Below are 25,000 nucleotides of genomic sequence, written 5' to 3'. Positions count from 1 at the left end.
CTTCATCAACTGGGTCAGCAGGGCGTGGGAGAACATACGACCTGAAACGATCGTTACGTCCTTTCTCAGGTGCGCGATTTCAAACGCCATGGACGGTTAAACAAGAGGATGAAATACTTGAGTAGTTTCCAGGTGAAATCTGCGCTATCCTGCCTCGCAATCACGGCAATGGAGATGGAGAAGAATCTGAGATTGGAGACGACAGTGAAGACGATGATGTTGACTTCGAAGGACTAGAATGAGCCCACGATCCATCCTGAACTCAGGTCAAAATGAGTTCGGCTCATTCTCTCCCTGACCGGACGCCACAGTCCTACGCGAATCTATTAAAACAAAAATACAGCGTTATCTCCCATATGGTTTTCGCGAGCACTGATCTAAATTTGAGATCAGCCATGCGTTGCTCAGAATCACAATAGCCCGCTCAGAGAAAAGTCGCTCTGAATTGGTCTATGCAACGGGCTCACAACGAGGCAAATCGCTTCACGATGGCGACGAAGAAGGCACGATTGCTGCAAGATATGAAAAAAGTTGTACTTCTTAAACTAGTAGACGATTCGGTCAGTGAAATCGTCAGAGAGAATGTAGTTATGATGGGAAATTTAGCTGGGGTAGTCCCTGAAGCTTGAAAAGCGGTGGATCCCTCGGGTCACGTCGAAAACCACGCCGAGAAGATCGAAACACGCTACACGGCATCGCAGTGTAAACACCGCCGCCATATTGGATAACGCGGCGGGCGGTGGGCGAGCATATACCAAAGCCGCTCGCCGAGTGCTTCCCGAGCGCTTTCCTGCACTGCCCTAAGAAACGGCTTTTTGTCATTCGCACTGCGAGCGACCCGTGGCGAACCGCTCTGGGCAACTCGTCTCAGTGTTCGCGAGACGAAAATGATTGCAGATTGGCCGACTTCGACAGTGATCTCCGCTCTGTTCTTCACAGTTATGATAAAGACATCGTTCTAAGGTCAAAACAAGTCGACATTTTGGGACTGCTGCCGGAAGGAGACCGTAATATATGGTTTCATCACTGTCAACTGGTTACAGAAAAAATCGTCTGCTCCAGTTAGCGCGGAAACCAAACGGTTGATTATCACGTGACACTTTTGCCATATTTAGAGTTGTTTGCACAGTAAATACAGCCGCGAAACTGTCTTACATATCAATTCCTTTGTAATTTAAAAATTACAAAACACCATGAAAAAGCATTATCGACGATCGCGAATCTGCTTATATCAATAATACCAGGGACCTATATCTAATATAGGTCTATGATAATACATTACAAAAAGCTCTAAATATGTAAAAACAAAAACAAAAAAATATATAAAAAAATAAAAATAATCGGTTTCCTTGCCAGACAACGAAACTCAAGGCATCCTGTCAGGGAGAGAATGAGCCGAACTCATTTTGACCTGAGTTCAGGACGCCCACGATCATCAACCCTACCAGATCTCCAAACAAGAGAAGAAGCTGTGTTTGTGCTGACGTTATTCTGAGAATTAGAAGAAACATTTTTGTTCTTCTTTTTTTTTTTCTATCACTAAAGGTTGATCTTTATTTGTGTAAACAAACGGTGATTTTTTTTTAATATTAAAACTGCACAAATCACATGGTTGTATCACTTTTTTTTGTGGTGAAAATGTGATGACACTTTATCTTGCAAAGGAGAGTACATGTATACCTAGCAAACGCCCACCCCCTACTTTTACCCGAAATCTGTGGGGGGGGGGGGGGGGGGGGAGGGAGGAGGGGGCGTTTGCTTGAGGTTTTACGGTATATGGGTTTATAAGTGCAAGTAACTAAAGGGAGACAGTTCCACATAAGTGTCGCAAAGTTATGTTTTACGCTTACCTCCCTTCGTTAGTGGCTGCCAGAGACGATCGAAGCACTCGGTATATTGTATCAGTTTTTAATAGCACTGATCACTGATGATTAGCTCTCTGCCCCAATAACAGACTGAACCGATACAAATGAAAGTACAGAAAATTAGTACAACAGAAGAAAACTGTCTGTCTGTCTGACGGTCTGGAGTTTCCTTCACATCATTCTACAATATGATGCTCGAAAGAAGTAAGTAGATGGCATTCTGTTAAAGAAAATAATAAATGTGGGACACTAAAGTTGTATAATACAAAACAATTTTAAAAAATGTACTTGAAAAATGCGATCGCCATAGTTCGGCCTCAACTCAGTGTTTACCGACGAATATGACGTCATTAAAGACATGTATCCAGAACAAAACGTGTGGGATTTTATTTAGGAAGAATTCACATCAGTATAAGTTTCATAATAGTTTTCCTGTGGAAACTACTGTAAACACACATACAATTGCTGTGCACCTCGAGGCCAATGTCTGCTCTTTAATCGTCGATCAGTTTTCAAGTAACACCAAAAACACCGCAAAAAACACGCCGTTTGAACTGCCTAATTGCAATAAGGTGAAAGCGTGTTTGGGGGGACTTCCGATTTTCCGCGAGAGTTACCTTCTCTTTGCTTGGTCAAGTTATGTCTACCGGGTATTGACTCTGCCCATGCCGAGGCTATCAGTATGATTCTCGCGCGCACCCGTGTAAACAATCAACCAATTAGAGACCAGCATCCAGACACACCCACAAGCTACAACACACAACGATCCTGACGGCAGACACAACTTGGGCCAGGGACTAAAAGAGCGGGACAAAGAACTTATAATGACCAGTCCGAGTAACTTTGGAATAACTTTACTAAGCTCACATATCATCGGTGACTGGTCACCACCTTGTCACACACGAACTGCCTGTATGAATCAGTCATCACACGTAATGACCACAACTTGATTTTCAGTTATTAGGCCTAGGCCGCGTTACAGATTATGACTGATTTTACTTATTGACCGTAACACTGATATCAGTACGTCTCTATATAAGACCTTAAATTGTTATGCTCACATCATTCTGCCACTGAAGCGGATGAAAAGACCACTTGACTGAAAGAGAGACGAAACACTTTTCTGCTTTGAACAGAACTTCAGGAGCAGGCCATTGCGAACAGTCAGCATCATCGCGGATAGGCCTACTCCATTGAAATAGAAAGTAAATGTACCAAAACGTATAAGTGAAGTCGACTTTTTCCACTCCAATGTGTAGTTTCGTATTCAAATTGATTACTCGCGAAGCTGTCCGATGAAGACACAATGTTGAAGTAACCAACAATATTTTAGGTTTTGATTAGCTAATACGTATGTTGTGTTGTGTGTGTTGGTTAAAAACTGAAGTTATTTCTCAATGTTTACCACATTCGAAACGAAAGTCCTATCACTTTGTGCACATCAGCATGACCACAGATCGAACAGCGTCTGCACAGAATCGTGTCAGGTGCGAAGTATATTGATGTAAGTACAACGACGAGATGTACGTTTAGTGTTCAATATTTCTGCATGATTTCAGATGGAGCTGATCTTTACCAGGTACGTCGCCTGGCCGAACTAGTAATGTTTTTCTTAGTTTTAACAGTTCGAAGGTCTAACCCAGGATGAAGCAGACGACATTTCACCCTCGCAATCATGTTTTCATAGTCCGATAACAATTCCCTGGTTTACTGTGTTTGGAAGTTAGGATAAACCGTATAAGAACAAAAACATTTGACGTTAGATTAACTTTACAAGTAAAAAACGCTAACGCTGAACTTCATCATTGCTAACTGATATCCTTGGAAATAGGAGGAAAGGCTAGGATCCAATATTTCCTATTTATTATTAATGTATTATTCAAACATTTTTAATTTTGGGGCTGCGCTCTCTCGTTTCCGTTGCGACGATAACCTAAAAAGGTTCCTGCAATGTATCGATCCTGATCCTGATCCATTACCCAGGACGTGAGGTTGATGGGGGTAAAACATTTCATGTTTAGTTTCATCCAGCAGTCTTTCCAATTTCCAACTTTGGGGTAAGCTTACTGTGCTTATAGTTATAGGTCCAACACTTTTCATACATATAGTGTATACTTATCTATAGATGAAACATTGCATAAGCTGTAATGTCTTTTGTCTCTCAATCTACATTTCATGATGCTATACTAATTGTTGTAAACATATGTTTCATAGCTTAAATTAAGGCACAGTAAGCCTCCCGTAAACCATCACAGATATTCTCAGGCTTTGACACACAGGACAAACACCCTTTCATTTAAACACTCCCCGCTTGAGAACATCCTAGGTGCCCTCCGTAAAGAGCGAGCAATTTTCAAAGAATTCATTTTTGCGTGGTTTATCTTACCTCTGAGCCGTCGTGAACCCTTGTGATCCAGTTTCCTTTTTTCACAATGTAGTCGTCAGTTTGTAATTTAAATGCGACTCGCTGTAAGCTTATATATCTGCAATAGCACGTTAAATTATTATGTACCTCTGAATCTATACGAAACAAACGGCTGTGATTCACAAGAACTCTAGCGATGGTATTTGACTGTTCAGAGGAACTGGCGATAGGCATAAACCGTCGTCTGCTACAAGAACCACAACCTTGCGTGACCCTGCTTTCAAGCTTTTCTTTTTTCAAACTTTCAAAACTTCGAATTGTACTGATCTTGTCTTGATGAAAAAAGAATTCTTTTATGATTTAAGAATGTTTGTGTAACAAGCAGTCAATTTATTATTTAGATTTTAAAAGTTAGGTCTTGCGCCCAAACGCACCACAGTCCGATTTTGAGAGAAGACAATCCGAAAAATTAATTCGTTGAAAATTGCTCGCTCTTTACGTAGGGCACCTGGGATGTCCCCGTTCAGTGAGCGTTCAAATGGAAGGGTGTTTGTACTGTGTGTAAAAGCCTGACAGTATCTGTGATGGTTTACGGGAGGCGTACTGTGCCTTTAAAGTTAAAGTCTAGAACATGTGCATGTATACATATATCTAATATATATATATATATTATATCGCAACATGCAGCTTCGATTGTTAACTCATACTTAATTCTCAATGCAGACCAAAGTATACTGCATTTGTAAAGATGCTTAAATAAACGGAACATTTTTATGTATTACGTATTACGTACAACAGTTGTGTTACAACAACAGGTGAATATAACCATGCACTATATAGCTGTCAGCTATACCTGCATGGGCTCGAACAGTCGAGTCCTTTCGTGTGTATCTATGTGGGGAGAAGCGTGATGAATAATGAATCAATAAACACAAGCCCACTGAGTCAGCCAGCAGCGTGGGGGACAGGCCATATGTTCCAATACAGGTTAGACAGACTGAAGAAGGAGAATAATACAGTGGACGAGGAGGAATGTGCACTATGAAAAGGTTTTGGGAAGGGGAAGAGGGAGTTTGTAGGAAGAACAGCTGTCGTTCAGGTGATCGCTACACACGCACAATAAAGGGGTGGGGTCCTATTGTGAACAAAACTTGGGTTCACGTACCTGTATTTGTCTTGTGCAGACCTTTACCACACCAGTGCATGGGATGCCGCTGTTAAAGGATTAACCAATGGGGTGAGGCAGCTTTGCTCAACTGTGTGGGCAGTGATCAATTTGTCAGGTAAGATTGCGAACATCGCTGATATTTGAAGTCCTTTTCTAATTCATTTCACAGATTTTTTATTTAAGATGTTTTCGTGTCATTCAAGTTCTGTTAGTTAATCTTAGACTTATTACAGTGATAAACAGGATGTATGTTCATTTACCAGTGTATGTTACTTTCATGAAAGAGTCAGGTTTTTGGCTCACGTAATGCGATCGTAACTTTGTCTGTCTGTGCGTGTGTGTGTATGTCTGTGGTAGAAACTTTAACATTTCGTCATTTGAAGACGTCACATTATGACGTAAGAGGGTTAGACGTCACGCGAAGGAATTACTGAAAGTCTCGGTCATTGTTATTTTGAGCGGGCCGAGACTAGTTGGCAGTCGTGTCCCTGTAAGTAGGCTACATGCAGACAGACAGATCTAGATCTAGTGTCTCGCTTTCTTGCACAGTGTCACCTATGCTTACTGTGTGTGTGTGTGTATGTGTGACGGAGTGATTGAGTTTGTGTTACTGTTTGTCGGTTTCTTACGTGAGCCTTGAAGGCTTCGCCTCTTGTTGATAATTAAGTTACCACCTGCTAGTACGTACAGCAGGATACACTTCCACTAAAATAGTATTTTGCTGGACCACAGGGGAGATATAGGCACTGGCTTGAAACCAGTTTGTCAACTGCATGTATTGGCGTGAGTTAATTCTATCCTCATGTTTGGCGAGGGATTTATTTGCCAGAGTCAACTTTGTGCAGACTTTCCTCAGTGTCCGAACACCCCTCGTTTACTCACATGCTCATGATAAAGATCACAAGGTCACAGTGAAAGTCTCAGGGCTTGGAAACATGATCATGAATGCAAGCATGCAGGGGGACAAAATTGATAAGCGTCTGAATTATTTAATTCTTCTGGCCAGGTTTATAAATCACAATAAAAAAGGGTTTATAATAAAAAGGGACCGCATAGGAATAATTTTAAGGTATGAACCTTATCAGGTACATCAGTGGTTATTCATCAAGTAAGCAGATCGAGCAATTACAGATGGCATCCAAAACAGATTGTAAGACTGCTAACGTTCCAAAATCCAGAATAAAAAACAAAACAAAAAAGGTTAGTTACTGGAACGTTTAATTGTTGACAAAACAAAACATTCACAAGTACGTCGACCTGGTCTTTAAAAGTGTACAGACATACAAATAGTTATATGACGTAGTCATTCCTTTCGACTGTGAGTGTGACCATCTTTATACTGGGAGTTGAATTCAATGCCTACTGAGCTAATTATATAAGCCTTAAAAAAAATTGTATTTGCCTCATAATTATTTTTTACATATTTGTTCACTATGATTATGAAGACCATTAGATCGCCACTCTTGTGAATGTTCTTTTTGTTAAAATTTAAGCGATCCAATTGAAGATGTCGTTTGGGTCGGTCCTTCGGCCAATCGCCGATTTTTTTTTTACTTTGGCCGAAACTTTCATGTCCCTATCGGCCAAATGTCCGAAGAGTATTCGCCTAAATCGGCCAAAGTTTGTCCAGCTTTTTGTATTGGTCAGGCTTTGATTGCTAAAACTGCTGCCGATGTACTTAGTCAACTGACTGGCGTTTATTTCCTTCGCGAATACCAAAAACGAAACATCAATGTTTTGAACGGAAACCATTGCAAAAAAATATAGATGCCAGAGTGGTTTCCCTTGGACAAGGAAAACTACACTCTCAGCGTTTGCGTTCGACGGTTCGCGATAGTTTATCAGTGCTTTCGATTTGGATTTGAACATCATGTCGCAACCAAAAAAGAAAAAAACTAAATTGGCCAAGGTTTGCTACCCTTCGCCAAGGTAAGTGATTCCGGACAAAATGACAGGAACACCGTGAATGTGGACAGTGTCAGTGTGAGTGGTAGTAGTGTAGCAGACGACATAGCAGACGATAGTCACCACGAATCAAAATCTGCTGAGCCAGAGAATGAAAAGCGTCCTCCAAATCGTGGTTTTCAAGCAAAATGGCTCACCCTACACGGTCTTTTATTGTCATGTTTTCCAAGGTTTGTCGAGATTTGCACAAGATTGGAAGAGGTTTACTTTCAAGAAATTAAAGTGAAAGGTTTGAAAAAGTTTCAGGTGTCTGATGTAATTAAATCAGCAACATATAATCCAGGGGGTGTTACAGGAATTCTGTCTGAATTTTTTTTTCTTTTTCTGTCTGTAAAGCCGGGGGAAGAGTTAATTGTTTAGTTGTCACAGTATGCGACACGTCTTCCTTCTAACCATACTATATGATCTAAACAACGAAGTGACTGTAGTGTCGAAAGCGGATATCAGTGAAGATAAATTGCCATTATTTAATACTAATGTTAAAAGAAATAATGAGTGGCTTCTGACACCAGTTGATCATGTTTAAAATCAAGGATAAGCCACAAATTGTTTATAAAATAGCTAACATTCTTCATCTTCCCCCCAATGGGACCCTGGACCCCAGGTTGTAACCCCCCCCCCCCCCCCCCCCCCCCCTCTGGCTTAACTACTGCTCCGCCCCTGTAATCTGTGTTCCTAAGACAATGATTGTATGTATTGGTGTTCCCCTCTTGAGTCTTGTGCTTCAATGACAATGTTGCGGTGACTTTGTATGAGCCAAAATAATAGCCGAACATTTTCCAAGATGTCCTAAAGCTTTCTGACAGTTTTGGCCAAATGTTCCAACATGAAAATGTCTGGCAACGGCCTGTTATATACCAGGTATTGTGACACAATGACGAGGATGCTGACACCTGTGAATATGGTGTGTGCTTTGAATACATGCATCATTACAGTGAACTGAAAAGCACAATGTACATAAATGTTGACTATGCAGGCTCTCTGTAGTTCTAAAGAAGAAAAACAAATTGAGCCAATATTGATATTCTCATCATTTTTGAATCACAGAACTATCTTGTGTGAACAGGAAGATATACATACATAGCACAAATGTGTCATTAGCGTTAATTATTCAGACATTTACTATTGATTTGATCAATTAAGCACCTCATGTGTGTCTTATCGTGTCATGTCTTGATCATCTTAGTGACGCATAGTTTGACACTCCTAAAACTTCATCCTTGGGGTTAAAGATGTGTGTCTGTGAGCTCTACAGTGTTGCACCATTTCAGTCGTGAATCTGTCTTGATTTGCACCTGAGTGTCATGACGGATGAAGTGAGATATGTATTCTCAGACTTTTTTGATTAACAGGAAATAATTTTGTGGCACTTCTGTTCGCCTTATTGTTATTGCTGTATATATCTTCTTTGTACGAAATATTTGAACAAATTATTTTGTTTGATTTCAGCGTCATCGGGTAGCAGTCTGTCCACCTGCTCAATCCAGGAGAGAATGCTTCCAAGATAGCAGTAGCTGACCTAACAGTATCTTGTGCCTATTTGTTGGATGGCATGGTTCTGATTTCTCTACCTGATTTTTAGACAAAATCGCCATGGAGTTCCAAGTGCCTGATGTCCCATACCGCTGCCCTCGATGCGGTGGGGCTCGAACTTTTAACACTTTGTCAGAGTTGAAGACTCATGTGGCCGAAGAGCACGCTTACAGTGCTCAGAAACGACAGAGGCTGCGCATATTTGACTACAACCCCAACCACGCGTTTAAGGGCACAGGTCGCCACTCCCCTCTCCTGCAGAGCATGCTGGATGAAGGAGACAAGCTAGAAGAGGAGCTGAAGGCGGCCAAGAGGGAGGAGCTCAACAACAAGACTAAGAGACAGAAGCAACAGTCGTCCAGACCTCCTGCCTCATCAACTACCCTTCCATCCGCTTCCACACACAGCCCAGCATCTCCCAAAAAGGGGAAAGGTCATTTCCACCGCCCAATGCCATCTCAAGAACCGGATCATTATCTTCAGAAAACAGTGAGCCAGTTGAACCAGGATGTTCTGGTGCAGCGACACCAGCAGTTTCGTACGGCCGATGCGCTGTACACCACTCAAGATGTTCTGTCCGGTGTGGAGGAGGCGGCGGAAGGGAGGGTATCGGAACAGAAAAACTTCATTGCTGACCTCAGTCGTCAACTGGTGGAGAAGGAGCAGCAGCTTTTGGAACTGCGGACAGAGCTGGAAAAGGTTAAGGACAAAGACAGAGCCCACAAAGGAATACCGCTTAAGCAGAGAACCAGTGCTGATACTACTGACAGTGCCAACAACATTGGTAGAAGAGAGAGGCAGCTCATTGAAGACGAGCTTGTGAGGAAGAAAACAGAGTTGGAGAAACTCAACAAGCAGCTGGCCTCAGCCAAGCAGACGGACAACAGGAAGAAACTGCAAGGGCCGAGTGGTAGAAGGCACGAAGCGTCACCAGAAAAGAACAGAGACAGGGCAGATCAAGACAGGACAAAGAGAGGGTCAAATGGTAGCCACAGTGCTGATGTCAGTTCTCCAAACTCGGATGTTTCTGAGGATTCCTGGACTCGACCCTCGGTGAATGGGAGCAGGACTTCAAGCTCCAGCATCAAGGATCGCAGCAACATTGCCAAGCAGCTGAGACACAACCGTCTGAGCAAGAGTCCACGCATCCCCAACCTCATCCACAAGCCCCACCCCCCACTGCCAGAAAGCCACCACCACATCCACAACAAACTTCGTCAGGATGATGTCCGCGAGACCCCCAATCATGACGATTCCTCTCGATCCCAAAAGCTGAAGGAAGAGCGCTCGCTGCTGGTACACCAGATGAAAGAACTGCTATCCAAAGCCACCACAGACAACGAAAAACTCAAAGATGAGTTGATGGCTAAGGAGAATCAGCTGATATTCTTGAACCAAGAGCTTGAGAGAACGAAAACAGACCAAAGAGATCTCATGGATGAGACGTATGATCTGTACAGAGAGGCAGAAAAAAGTGTTGGTGAGTTGAAAGAGCGGCTGAAGCAAAAAGAGACGCAGCTGGAACACGCCAATGGGAGACTGGAGGAGATTCGTACAGCACAGGAACGGCTGGTTGGGGAGAAGGAGAATGTGGCGAGAAATGCTGACGACAAGGACATGCTGTACCAGAACATGATGCGGGATCGTGAAGAGCAGATCCAGACACTGAACGGTCTTCTGGTAAGAAAATACATACAATAAAAAATGTACAGTGTAACCTTGATCCTTTTTAAACTCAAACAATCTGAGAAAATCAGGTCTTAATTAAGTTTTGAGATGGGTATAAATTTTGTCATTTTGAATAGTAAATCTGAAATCTTGGGTCTTAAAATGGTGTGTGGGGGTGAGGGGGGGGGGGAGAGAGAGGTTGTAAACAGCTAGGGTGCTCTACTGTATCAAGTCAGTCTTTTTGTTTGATGACTTGTTATTTTCTTTGTCATTCTTCTCAAGAAGTTCAAAAATCTGTTCCATTTGAGATTCCCACTTATTTTGCTGTAAGACAAGAGTATTAGAATTTATATTTTCTCTGATTTTTCACTTATTTTGATTTTATTAGGTTTCAGAACAGAAAAAGGACACTTTATTATATTATGTGTATTAATTTCTCCTGTGTGTCATGTACCATGAGTTTCGTTTTGAATATCTCTGACTGCCTTTTGTATGTTACTCCTGTCATAAGTCAGACTTTAATAAGGCCCCCCAAAAAAATAGGTGTGGTTACGGTAACATAGCCAAAAAAAATAGGGTAGGTAGGTAGGCAATCACTTTTTTTTTTTTTTTACTTTTTTTTCTAATGTGTACAAATTAAACCTACTTGACAGGGAAATAAGTGTGCGACACGGGCGCTTTCGCTTTCATTGCGTTTTTTGCACTGGGTTTTTTGTTTTTGTTTTTTTGTTTTGACAAATGTAATAAAAAGTTATAGGATCGGCCCCTAAAAATAGGGTAGGTCGGGTTACCGTAACCACACCTATTTTTTGTTTTGGCCTAACCAGGAAAAACTTACAAGAAGTTCAGTAGGATTAAGATGAAAATGAGTTCATTCAATTTTGTTGGTATCCGTTTTTTAGAAAATTCTCATTTCAATGGAACCACACTCAACCTTGCCTCCCTCTTCAAATTTTCATTTGCTCCTAGCTTACAGACCATTACGATTTGTTGAAAGTTTAGCTTGCTCTTAGCTGGTAGGCATATCAGGGGTAGACTTTGAGTGCTTTGCGCTCTGCAACCGAAAAATGCAATATTTACATAAACTTTTACAATGAGCGCAACCCCTGCATAGCTTCAATGAAAAGATGTTGGCTAATATTATTCTTTCTCGTAACGTTTTATGAACCTTGCAGTGCACATGTACCTTAATCATAGTACAGTGGAACCCCTCTTTTAAGACGTAAAAAAGTCTATGAAAATCAGGTCTTAAAAAGGAGGGAATCTTAACATGGAGGTAAATTTACAGAGGTTACGAACAGAAAAAATCTGAGAACGTAAATAAAGGTCCTAAAAGGGGGAATCAAAGAACAAGAAAGGTAGGTTAGTGGAACGTTTAATTCTTGACAAAACAAAACATTACATTATGTTTTTGGATTAAAAGGGGGAAGTCTTAAATTAGGGGTCTGACAATGGGGGTTCCACTGTCTTGAAAGCAATGTTTGTTGTGATCAGCTGAGCCAGCAGGAGGAGCGAGGGAAGTCTTAAATTAGGGGTCTTACAGTGGGGGTTCCACTGTCTTGAAAGCAATGTTTGTTGTGATCAGCTGAGCCAGCAGGAGGAGCGAGGGAAGTCTTAAATTAGGGGTCTTACAGTGGGGGTTCCACTGTCTTGAAAGCAATGTTTGTTGTGATCAGCTGAGCCAGCAGGAGGAGCGAGGGAAGTCTTAAATTAGGGGTCTTACAGTGGGGGTTCCACTGTCTTGAAAGCAATGGTTGTTGTGATCAGCTGAGCCAGCAGGAGGAGCGAGGGAAGTCTTAAATTAGGGGTCTTACAGTGGGGGTTCCACTGTCTTGAAAGCAATGTTTGTTGTGATCAGCTGAGCCAGCAGGAGGAGCGAGGGAAGTCTTAAATTAGGGGTCTTACAGTGGGGGTTCCACTGTCTTGAAAGCAATGTTTGTTGTGATCAGCTGAGCCAGCAGGAGGAGCGAGGGAAGTCTTAAATTAGGGGTCTTACAGTGGGAGTTCCACTGTCTTGAAAGCAATGTTTGTTGTGATCAGCTGAGCCAGCAGGAGGAGCGAGAGAAACTGCGGGAGATGGCAGGAGAGCTGAAGCGAGAGGTGCAGGAGAAGGAGAAGGCACAGCAGGAGCTCAGACAGGCCATCGCCAACAAGGAACAGGAGCTGGCCAAAGCTAGAGAGTGAGTTGGTTTTTTTCTGATAGTTTTACCGCAGACAAAATTTGACTTGATTTGAGTTACTCTTCTCTGACATATCCAGGGGAAACACAGTTTGCGCGATTTCAGGCCAATGAAAAGCCTGTGTAACTGGCGGAAACAACACCCTTATTGTTTTTTGCCTCGTCATCGGAAACAAACTGGGTTTTTTTGTGGTCATAAAGAGCGGTAGCAAATTTTAGTTGCCAAGACAGTATACCTTTGCAGGTTTTGTAATAATCCCTTTAAAGATTTGAAAAACAACCCGAAAAGAAGTATCATTTGTATTCAACAACCATCAAGCCACATTTTATCGCAAGTTTTAAGAAACACAGTTTTAATGTTTGTTCCTTGACATTTGCAAATGGCTGTGCCAGCTGTGACCAGCCATGACTGTGTGCACATAGTAGGAACAGGAAAGAGGCCTGTCATCCGATAATATATGTGTCATTGTGCTTAACATTGTAGTACACACCTGTGCGCAGTAACTCACGACACTTTATTGCTTATTGGGCCAATCTGACATGCTCTGCTGAACATAAAACTGGTGTAAAACCAAGGCCAGTGACTAATGATTAGTTCAGTATGCAAGAGCATGTGACGTACCTGTGGTGGCAGTATTGAATATGAATTAGAAATTGATTTGCAGTGTCTGGTGATATTCGTTAGGTTGACTTGATGAATCAGTTCTGATCTGCGGCCAGTACATTCTGCTGATTATGTTTATGTGTGCGTGGGTGGGTGGGTGTTTTTTATATTTAGTCAAGTTTTGACTAAATATTTTAACGTAGAGGGGGGAATCGAGACGAGGGTCGTGGTGTATGTGTGTGTGTGTGTGTGTGTGTGTGTCTGTCTGTCTGTCTGTGTGTGTGTGTAGAGCGATTCAGACTAAACTACTGGACCGATCTTTATGAAATTTGACATGAGAGTTCCTGGGTATGATATCCTCAGACGTTTTTTTCATTTTTTTGATAAATGTCTTTGATGACGTCATATCCGGCTTTTCGTGAAAGTTGAGGCGGCACTGTCACGCTCTCATTTTTCAACCAAATTGGTTGAAATTTTGGTCAAGTAATCTCCGACGAAGCGCGGACTTCGGTATTGCTTTTCAGCTTGGTGGCTTAAAAATTAATTAATGACTTTGGTCATTAAAAATCTGAAAATTGTAAAAAAAAAAGACAAATTTATAAAACGATCCAAATTTACGTTCATCTTATTCTCCATCATTTTCTGATTCCAAAAACATATAAATATGTTATATTTGGATTAAAAACAAGATCTGAAAATTAAAAATATAAAAATTATGATCAAAATTAAATTTTCGAAATCAATTTAAAAACACTTTCATCTTATTCCTTGTCGGTTCCTGATTCCAAAAACATATAGATATGATATGTTTGGATTAAAAACACGCTCAGAAAGTTAAAACGAAGAGAGGTACAGAAAAGCGTGCTATCCTTCTCAGCGCAACTACTACCCCGCTCTTCTTGTCAATTTCACTGCCTTTGCCATGAGCAGTGGACTGACGATGCTACGAGTATTGCTGCGTTGCATTGCGTTCAGTTTCATTCTGTGAGTTCGACAGCTACTTGACTAAATGTTGTATTTTCGCCTTACGCGACTTGTTTGGTCTTGTTTTTGTTGGGTTAACTGGAAAAAGGTTAAGGAGTAGCTAAGGCAGGGATGAAAATAGGTTAGGTCAAATTACTGTAGTGTAACTACACAATTTATTTTTAGGCCTAACATTTTTATAATTCAGAATAGACGAACTCCGGAAATAACTTTGTCAGGTTTGCATGTACGGGTTGTGAAAGAGTGAATACTCTTGCTTTTAGTGAGGCAAGCTTTCTACACATGCTCCTTGACCGCATGTTTCAGAAACACCCCTCGCTAATGACTGACCTATAATGTCGTGTGGAAAAGTTTGCCTCAATAAAAGCAAGAGTAGTCATTATTCATTCTTTCGCGACCCATACAAACCTGACAGAGTTATTCCAAAACGTTGTGTATTGAATTTGAAATGTATGGAATCTTAACAGAAAATATGTGCTATAATATTGGTCCACAGAGATGTGGAGACTCTGACAACATTCCTCCAAACAGCTGCAGCCAGAGAGTCTGTGGCGAGGTGCAAACTTGAAACGTTTGTGAGTGAGCTTATCGACCGAGCAGACAAAGCAGAGAAGGAGTTGCAAGTTCTGCGAGGGATAGAAAGCAGCAGCAGTGGAAACTTCACTTCTGATCCCTCTTTGGTAACTATCGCAAATGGTGTTCAGCTTTAATTGTGTGAGTAACCGCCAGGCCTGAGTGAAATAATAATGAGGGTGTTTCAGAGGGGGGAATTCAGAATAAGTGAAGAGATCTTGGCTACTGATTATTTTCCGGGCAGGAAAAATGTAAGTGAAATCCTCTCACATGTCCTCGATTTTGGGGGGCAGAAAGTAGAAATGTAGTCTTGGATATGGTTTCATTTTGACCTGTTCTTTAAGACCACAAAGAGGTGGGAAAACAAAATCCCATTTGAGGGAGCAGTTTCTGAGTGTCTCGCCTTGTACTATTTTGTAGCGTCATTGTTGATTTTAATTCTGTAATCTCAGCAAAGTATGGATTGCTAAGACTTATTGATACCTTGCGTAGGAGCTATTGGTCTTCTGTAAAAACTGCTGTGGAGGATAAAAATGGATTTCGACTTCTTCCACTAAATAATAAAGAAAGAGTAACATGTTTAACCCTGTCAGATGATGATAATTAATTACCACAAACATGCGAGACTTACCTTGTGTAAGTTGAAGCTTGTTTCGGATTTAGCCGATACATGTTACAGGAACGTTTATGTCAAGTAATAGAAGAACGCGCATGCGCAGCCTCACTCTTCAGAACATATAATACATACAACATGTACACAAATTAATTATTCTCCTTCAAGAGAACTAGACTATAACGTAACCCAAGGGCTGGGATTTTTATTTCCACAGGATTAGGGTGGGACTTGACATAAACGTTCCTGTAACATGTATCGGCTAAATCCGAAACAAGCTTCAACTTACACAAGGTAAGTCTCGCATGTTTGTGGTAATTTAACCTCAACATGCCAGGACGTTTACGTCAAGGAATTTTTAGAGATATGTGTACATGTTTATCACCACTGTAACCTTCCAAACTGTCAAGTTATATTCTTTGACGAAATCACTCACCTCAATCTTTCTTGAGAAAAGAGTCCAGTAAGACTTGACCCATGTTAACCGAAGGTGTCTTTTTGTAAAAACGAGCAAAGGTGGACTCCGACGACCATCCGGCAGCTTTCATTATGACGTCAATTGGCGTGCCCCTGGCAGCCGCTGCCGACGTACTTGCAGATCTGGTGCTGTGAGCCGTAAACAAAGAGGTATCCACACCTGCTCTACTCAGAGTGTCTCTAATCCACCGAGCCAGTGTATCTTTGGAAATTGGTCCATGAGGTATTTGATAACTTACGAACAGTTTATCTGTGTCTCTCAAGTCCTTTGTACGACGTAAATATTCTTTGAGGGTTGCGATTACACACAGATTAGGATTTTTGTCAAACGACAATAACTCAATTGGAGCTACATGTTTTCCTTTCTTTGATTGTTTCATCACTGAGTTTATATGAAACACACACTTGTAGCCTGTAAGTTTCATTGACGACAAAGAAAGGGAGTGAATTGTCTGACACCTTTGTCCGGATAAGATAGCAATCAATGTAGCTAACTTGCTTGATAATTCTTTTAAAGTCAATTTTCCCAATGGAATAAGATTCTCTAGATAAGAGAGAACTGTATCTACGTCCCACGTAGCAGAGTATTTAGGGAAAGATGGTCTCAATTCAAAAATCCCCTTTACAAACCGCTTAACCAATCTGTGTTCACCAAAAGTGCCACAGTCTTCTATTTCAAGGTATCCTGAAAGCGCTGATCTCGCAACACAGATACTACTATAACTTTGTCCAGCAGCAAACAATGTTCCCAGGAAATTTACTGCATTAATTACAGAAGGGTGAACCGAATCAATGCCTCTTTTACTCGCATACATTTTCCACTTTTTGATGTATACGGCATACAGTTTAGCTGTCCCTGTTCTCCAGGATGCGCAGACCACTGAGGCTGCTTGCTGCGAAAGTCCTCTGCTTCTGAGCCTACCCCTGATACTTTGCAAATAAGAATTTGCAGTGTTTTTCTGAGCCGATGCTCCATGTTTGGGTTTGCAGGCATGTGAAGTAGATTGTCCCTTGCTGACACAAGAACTGGCTTCGCTATCAACATACTCCCTAACCGAGGGAACCAGGGCTGGCTTGGCCAGTATGAAACCACTATCACACCTTGTGCTTTGTCCTTGTTCATCTTTTGTAGTACCCTGGGCAGTAAACAAAAAGGTGGAAAAACATACAATCGCAAACCATACCACGACATGTTAAGTGCGTTGACACTAACCGCTTCTGGATCCGGCCGATATGCTACGTATCTGGGATACTGACAATTAATTCGGGAAGCAAACAAATCTATCTCTGGCTCAAACTCAAGTATTTGAAGAGCGTGGAAGAGTAAATTCGAATTTAGCTTCCACTCAGCATCTAAATTCAGTTTTCTAGATTCTTCATCAGCTTCGACATTCTCTACACCAGGTATGTACGCAGTTGTCACCCAAATGTCTCTATCTACACAGAAATTCCAGATTTCCTTCGTCACAGCATTACAGTTAGCTGAGTGATTAGTTCCCATGTTAGCTATGCATGCCACAGCTGTGGTATTATCGAGCATAAGTCGAATGTGAATACCCCTCTTGTCACTCGCGAAAGCCTTCAAAGCAAACAATGCAGCTTGTAGTTCTAACACATTAATGTGCATCTGTTTTTCTGTCTGTGTCCAGTGCCCACCTGTTCTGCCCTCACTACAAGAACAACCCCATCCTGTGAGAGACGCATCTGAATGGATAACAAATTCTGGCTCTCCTGGTGAAACATCAACCGGGCTATCAGCTACTAGAATGTTATCTCTCCACCATACCATGTCCTGTTTGGCTTCCTCTGAGAAAATCACTTCAGCATCATAGTTTCCATGGTTCTGTTTTAATGCCACAATTTTGTCATTTTCCATGTTTCTGTACCACAGAGCCCCATATTTCACTCCTTGAAAACTAGCCACTGCCATGCCAATCAATTTAGCAAGCTCTCTAATCTTTGATCTCCCTTTGTCCAGTAGACTATTGGCTAATACCACAATCCTGTCCTTCCTTTCTTGAGTCAGCCTCACTGTCATTGTCTCTGAGTTGATTTCAAACCCTAGATACGTAATTTGGTGGGAAGGTCTGATAACTGATTTGGTGGGATGTATGACAAACCCCAGTTTTTGAAACACATCAATTGATGTTTTAACATTTCTGATGCACTCTATCTCAGAATCACCGATCAGCAAAGTGTCGTCTATAAAGATGGTGGAGATAAACCCTAAGCTATGAAGGTGGGCCATAACAGGTTTGAGAATCTTGGTAAACAAACGTGGGCAACACGCCAATCCATTAGGAAAAACCGTAAACTTATACAACTTCCCCTTCCAGAAAAACTTCAGGTACTCTTGTGATTTTTCATTCACATGAACTGAGAAGTAAGCCTCTTTTAAATCCAAAGAAGCAAACCAACAGCACTCTGTCACCAGCGCTAAAGCATGACGTAATGTTTCCATTTTGAAATGATGATACTCAACTGTCTTATTCAAGTTCTTCAGGTTAAGGATAAGTCTAAGCTTATTGTCTTTCTTCGGTCTCACAAAAATAGGTGAGATGTACTCACCCATAGTATGACTGCATTCAACAACTACTCCTTTCCTTATCAGCTCCTCTACTTCTGCGTCAATGGCCAGTGTCTGTTCTTGTGAAAACTTAGGTTGAAAAATCTCACCACTATGCACAGGCACTTCTGTAAAATCAATGTTTACCCCTTGCACCATACTAAGGACAACCTTGTCTGAAGTCAATTTCTCCCACTGTTCTATATTTTCCCTAATTTGTCCTGCTTTAAATTTGTCTTTCAGATCATTGAGTAAACAAAGTGTTTGTTGTAAACTGTCATAAAATGTATTCACCTCAGAAACAGGACGCTGGGCAGCATGATCAGAGTTCTTGTCTACTTTCGGTTGTAGTTCCCGCGCGAGTTTCCTCTTGCCCTGAATGACCCCCGGGAACGGTATGTCGTCATTCCTCTCGCTGACTGAGAGGCGTGGCCTCTTCCTAAAAAAGGCCTGCCTCCTCTCTGGCTGTAAGGCTGGAACCGGTGTGCGCCACCACTGCCCCTGCCTGAAGCCGACTTGTAAGCTTCGCGCGCTGTGCGAACCTTTTTGTCAACATCTTCTCCAAACAAGTTGTCAGACCCTACCTCTATCTTTGCATTAGCGATAGAAGCGATGTCCTTTGGCAAGCAGGCTTGTAACTGGAATCTTCGTCTCTGAGAGAGTTCTAACTGTGCTGTACCCAAAAGAGCAATGACGTCACCATTTGCTGCGAGACCCTCGTTTGGCATTTTTGACACTGTTTCTTTGTCAAGATCGCCGGTCGTCTGGTTTGAAATTTCAAGCATGTCCGAATGAAGCTTGTCTGATGCATTTACTAGTGCGGCGGAGGCTTTTGACAACAGTTTTTGAATGTTGTACAGGCGCATGTCATTTTTCCTTGCATTCCTGTCCACACTCCCTTTGTCAATTAGCTCCTCGTTTAAATGAGGAGCTTTAATTTGCTTGCAATTTTCTGGCACCAAGTGCTTGTCTAGTTTTTCTTGCAATTTCTGGTCTGACATGCGGACAGTGAATCTGTTTTCAACGATTTTTGCCAATTTCTCAGCAACTGGGGCCCCCTCTTTTTCTGCCAGCTCCAGGTCTAATTCCAGAGTGTCCAGAATATCAGGTTTACTAGTGTTACTGTTAGCGTTTTTCACCACCACTTGAAAAACGCTTTCCTCATCTTCCTCCTCGCCTCTGGCGAGTTCATTTGTGTCTTCTTCTTCGCTGACCCTGTCAGCGACAATGCCAGATATGTTACCGACCCTGTCAGAACTGGCTTCATTCTCGTGTTCAACACTGTCACTCTCTTCTAAGTGATGCAACCTTTTCTCCATACGATCAAATCGTTTCATCAAGTCCGAAAACATTTCTTGCACTCCAGAGTTAGCGCCACTACGTGACAAATCTGCGCATTCCTTTCGTTCGCTATCTGACTCATCATGACTGAGGTCCGCCATTGTCTTTCCGCTGTATGCGTGGACGCAAATACCAATGAAAGAAAACTGTTCACTCACCTAAACCATTGATAAATATAATCCAAAAAACTGTCACAATACACAAAACAATCCAAGCAGCACATTGAAGTGCAGCTTTCCACAAATAATTACACACACAAGAAGGATGTAAGCGATAATCCAAGAGATAAAATTTATGTCTGATAGTAAAGCACTGCGTGCGTATTCAGTGAGCCTGCGCATGCGCGTTCTTCTATTCCTTGACGTAAACGTCCTGTCATGTTGAGGTTAAATTTAAGGTGTCAGGGCACTGTAATTGACTAATGTAGCTTATAAGCTACAATGGAGCCTCGGTTTTTAAAAATGCGTGATTGAATTTGATGCTTTGTGTTCTTTTCAGGCAGGAGCTGTTCTGTCTGCAACAGGTCTGGCGGAGGTGAGCCCAATTCCTGGCCAGTCTTTAGTAAATCAGGCTGCTGGTCCTTTTCACAGGTGAGACACTTGAGTTCCTTTGAGAGTGATTTCTTGATTGATTTTTTTTTTATTGACATAACTATGTGTGTGTATGTTCGAGTTAAGTAAGATTTTATCTGATTGTATGAATGAAGAGGGGGAAAAAAAGTCCTGTAAGCTTTATATGAATGATACTGAACCTAAATGTCTCAGCACAAAGGTCAATATTTTTCAGTCCTCAGAAAAATGTAAACGCCATAATTTTGTCATAAAGTATGCCTGTAACTAATTTCAACAAGTTTTTTTCTGCCTCCTTGAACATTATTTGACACAGTCATCCTGTAACCTAGCCTTGTTGTTTTAGCACCCCTGTGGCTGCACAGAGTGGAAGACATGGCAAAGACCCCAAGGCCAAGCAGATCCCGCAGACCAGTCTGGAACCATGGTACAACAACCTGGGCTTGGCCAACCTACCTGGCACCACTGAGCCACCGTCCTCCGCGTTCCCTCAAGGTGCAGGCAATTCTTTCATGGATACTGGAGCCCCGCATTCATTACAACAGGTTTCTGGTCTACAGTCACAGCCACCACCTTCTCTGCCAGATGTGGGTTACATCTCCTTGCCAGGACAGCACCTACAGATGCCTGCTCAACAGTTTCAGCAGCAGTATCTTCCACAGCAGTTACAGACTCAGCAATATCCTCCTCACCATTCTCAGCAGCAGCCTTCTGCGCAATATGTTCAGCAGCAGTTTTCTTCACAACCGGTTCATCAGCAGTCTCCCAATCCCTCAAGACGTCACCAGAATCATCCGCAAAGTAGGGTGGCTGTCAATGGATCCATGCCACCTGTCTACAACAATATGTCTCCCTTCAACGATGATTCTGCGTACAACGATCCAAATCTGGATGTGTACACCATTCCTCAAGCACAGCCCCTCCCCCTGTCTAAATCATCCGGGGATTTTGCATCTCAACAAGTTCGTCACCCCACGCAGCAAGGAAGAAGAGGAGACGTCCACCCCGCAGCTCAGTATCATGCATCTCCTTCACCATACCTTGACAGTGTTGGAGATGATTCTTCCAAGTACGCTACTCTTCCAAGGAAGAAGAGTGGAGTCGGTAGAGCTAACGGTCATTCCGGACACCCACCTGTCTCCATGCAGTCGCCAACTTACGATGGTGGTGACGAACAGCTGTACTCAGACTCGCTAGATGGCATGCTTCTCGAGGATTTCACGGAGAAAAAACATAACTTTGTGGTGAATGGTTCTGGCAAAGTTCTTCAGAATGGCGTAGGTTCAAAGCCAGTGCACAGTAGTCCATTGGCGAGGAAGATTAACAATTCCCAGGCTCCTGTTCCCGAAGAAAGGTCTGGTAGAAACGTGAGAGACACTGTGGATGCACTTAATGGTGAGGGCAGGAAACAGCAGAACTCCACCTCACCTCACAGGACCTATCCCATCTACTCTGTCACTGGAGAAGATGCCAGAGTAAGTTCACTTTCTGTCTAGATCTAATAACTACCTGTTGTAAAAAAAAAATAGGCAGATACATTTGAGTGCAGATCTTTGTAACGAGGCCGTTTATTCTAAAAACCAATTATATGAATGGAAAGGCTATTCATTCCCCTACCATATTCAACACACAGATTGATTTTACATATATATAGTAGTGTCAATCCAGTGGAACCTATACAAGTTACATATATATAGTAGTGCCAATCCAGTGGAACCTGTACAAGTTACATATATATAGTAGTGCCAATCCAGTGGAACCTATACAAGTTACATATATATAGTAGTGCCAATCCAGTGGAACCTATACAAGTTACATATATATAGTAGTGTCAATCCAGTGGAACCTATACAAGTTACATATATATAGTAGTGCCAATCCAGTGGAACCTATACAAGTTACATATATATAGTAGTGTCAATCCAGTGGAACCTATACAAGTTACATATATATAGTAGTGCCAATCCAGTGGAACCTATACAAGTTACATATATATAGTAGTGTCAATCCAGTGGAACCTATACAAGTTACAACACAGACATCCCAAAATCAGATTCGCAAAAGCAAGGTTGCCGCGTTAACATCGACAAAAAACAGAAAAGCTCAAACGCAACAAGTTTTGCATGTCAGTGGAAAAAATCAAATTTGTATCCAAAACAATTGCTTCTGTTCCCCTATCTTGTCTAAGAATGATATTATGGCAGGATGAATCCAGAATGGTGTAGGTGTCGTTCCTCTCAGAAGCCATACATGTCGGTGTTTAAAGCTGTTGTAGTGGATATATGTGACCCTCCACCACGAAATGAGTCGCATGTCACCTCGCGCGGTTCTGCGCTAGGCTTAATATAAGTCCGCGGAATGTCTGGTAACAGTGTGAGGGTCACCTTAGTCACAGGCTTATAACTCAAACAGTTTTTGCTCTTTTCTAAAACGGTTTTCACCACTGGATAGAGCATAAAAAACTCTTTAGGAAAATGTAAAAATATGAAAATCATGCAAAGGTGACATGCGACTCATCCCGTGGTGGAGGGTCACATATCAGAAATGTTTATGGAACCCTGGTGATGCTGATTGAGAAACAACTTCAATGTAAATCTTTATGCTGACTTGATATTTGGGTTTAACCATGCAGTTTCTAGGCTGGCTTAAGATTCCTTGCGTGGATGGTGTAAATGTGGAGTGTACAATTAATACATCATGAACCGTTTCTTTTCTTTTCAGGAGGTGCGCAGTGATGACTTCAGCGACTCTCCCTATTCTCATCAGGACACACCCCATTTTAACAAGGCTGTTATTGACAGGAAGCCCAAACTGAAAGGTCAGTTAGTCTTCCCGGATTATTCATCACTTCTCTTGTTAGGCCTTCAATGTTGAATCTATCAAGCTGAAAATAGACATAAGTTTGTTAGGCTTCTTATGAATATGAGACACTTTTTGGAGTGCTAGACACTTCCATGCCGGTGTCAGTTATGACAGCATGTCAAGATTCAAGATTGAAAAATAAGTTTTGTAAACTCATGCAACCCTCATGTAATCAATTTCTTTGGTGATCCATTAATGCCTTCAATCATTTGCAATTAAAAGGATTGAAGGGGGGGGGGGGGAGGGGGGAGAAAGGGGCAAGGGGATTGCTCATCAGGGTAAAATAATTTCTAGCAGGAAAGGTGTATTGCTCACATTATAATTTATTTATTACCAATTCAGTGCCCCATATATGGCTTTTTGGCCAATCAGGACAGATTCTAGGTGACCTTCTAAATGTGATAACGTTCAGGCAGGGACCCTTTTTTGTTTATCACGCTAAAAATAAACAAGACAAGTAAAAATTTAAATCAACAATATTAGCGTGATTTGTTCTAAAGAATGACATTTCAAATGCTGTCAGATAATACTATCTTTATCTTAAAAATACCGAAAAGCGAGTTTTGTTGGTGGGTGCTTTAGGGAACAGCCAGGCACCACACCACCCACCCTCTGAGTGGAGAAAGGGGCAAACCTGAAAATATTATGAGTCATTTCTAATATGCTGACCGTTAGCAAATGATAACAGACGTGTCTCACAAACGATATCAGCATTCGCCTGAAGGCTCATGCTTGCTATCTTTTTTCTCAACATGTCAGTTATCATTTGCTAACGGTCAGCATATTAGAAATAACTCATAATATTTTCAGGTTTCAATTTCAATCGCTCCCAATTCTGGATCCCATCACAGAACCTATACATGTAGGGCCTACAGCTCCCTTTTTAAACCTTTATCTTGATTTTCCTTCAGGTAAAGTAAGACCGGCGGGTGCCCAGATGAACGGCAAGCTGTACCGCTATGTGGACGACGACTCAACAGACGGAGTGGACCTGTCGGTGGATGAGAACGGAATCATGTGGGAGGCAGTGGACTCTTTCTCTGGCAACTCCGAGTCCTACAGGATGAGTCCCTACGGGTCAGAAACCGCTGGCGATGTTGACACCTCGGTGTTGATGTCATCACGCTCTCCGGGAAACAAGCGAGTCCCGAGGGGAGGCCAGGACACGGACGAGGACATCGACAGTTTGGACGATGATGGGATTCTGCGTCCTACCAAGGACAGAGGGAGTCTTCACTGCCAGAAAGGTTCCCATGGCAGGAGAGCACCCCAGCTAGGAGACAGGATGGACAGAGTTTTGAAAAGCGTCGGAGAGGATGATTTAGACACTGAATCCATGGAGTTGTTGATGAAACAACCCAAAGGACACGGCATGAGAAACAACAACATCGCATCCAGAAATGCTACGTCAGTGTACGGCACCAGTCGACGAGTGCCACGACCCGAGGTGGCGGAATCGCCCATGGAGAGAGCTTTAGCTGTGCAGAACAGAGTGAAAAGCCTGACCTTCCCCAGAACGGAGAAAAAGTCGGTGACAATATCTGACACTTCATCCTCAGAATTCGTACCGAGGCGGCCGGCCGTGAACAGTGTTGGCAGTGGACCCAAACCTGCCGCCAGGCAGAGGAAAGTCATGAATGCAGACAGACCTCACCCTACTCCTGCACT

The 25,000-nt window shown here is 42.2% G+C and overlaps 2 protein-coding genes across 5 annotated transcripts in view; one reads left to right on the top strand and one right to left on the bottom strand.

Annotated features, from left to right (window-relative positions):
* Positions 1 to 3,059, bottom strand: part of LOC138983004 (uncharacterized transporter YutK-like) — a 98,451-nt gene extending 95,392 nt beyond the window's left edge. For both annotated transcript variants that reach the window (XM_070356396.1, XM_070356398.1), the window contains exon 1: positions 2,927 to 3,059. The gene's annotated coding sequence lies outside the window, so the exon portion shown is untranslated. The remainder of the gene's footprint in view (positions 1 to 2,926) is intronic.
* A 246-nt stretch (positions 3,060 to 3,305) lies between these two features.
* Positions 3,306 to 25,000, top strand: part of LOC138983000 (uncharacterized) — a 36,486-nt gene continuing 14,791 nt past the window's right edge. For 2 of the 3 annotated variants that reach the window (XR_011461033.1, XM_070356391.1), the window contains exons 1-9: positions 3,306 to 3,369; positions 5,415 to 5,513; positions 8,813 to 10,576; positions 12,605 to 12,744; positions 14,828 to 15,011; positions 20,400 to 20,491; positions 20,817 to 21,945; positions 23,192 to 23,288; positions 24,244 to 25,000. The exon at positions 24,244 to 25,000 is cut by the window's right edge and continues 923 nt beyond it. Coding sequence is in view for 2 of the 3 variants with exons in the window: in XM_070356391.1 (XP_070212492.1) it covers positions 8,957 to 10,576; positions 12,605 to 12,744; positions 14,828 to 15,011; positions 20,400 to 20,491; positions 20,817 to 21,945; positions 23,192 to 23,288; positions 24,244 to 25,000 (4,019 nt within the window). In the remaining variant the exon portion in view is untranslated. Of the gene's footprint in view, positions 3,370 to 5,317; positions 5,514 to 8,812; positions 10,577 to 12,604; positions 12,745 to 14,827; positions 15,012 to 20,399; positions 20,492 to 20,816; positions 21,946 to 23,191; positions 23,289 to 24,243 lie in introns of those variants that run through there. The other variant, XM_070356392.1, reaches the window with a different exon arrangement.

The sequence above is a fragment of the Littorina saxatilis genome, linkage group LG12 (assembly GCF_037325665.1).
Source record: "Littorina saxatilis isolate snail1 linkage group LG12, US_GU_Lsax_2.0, whole genome shotgun sequence".
NCBI lineage: Eukaryota > Metazoa > Mollusca > Gastropoda > Littorinimorpha > Littorinidae > Littorina > Littorina saxatilis.
This window is presented reverse-complemented; position numbering and strand designations above follow the sequence as displayed.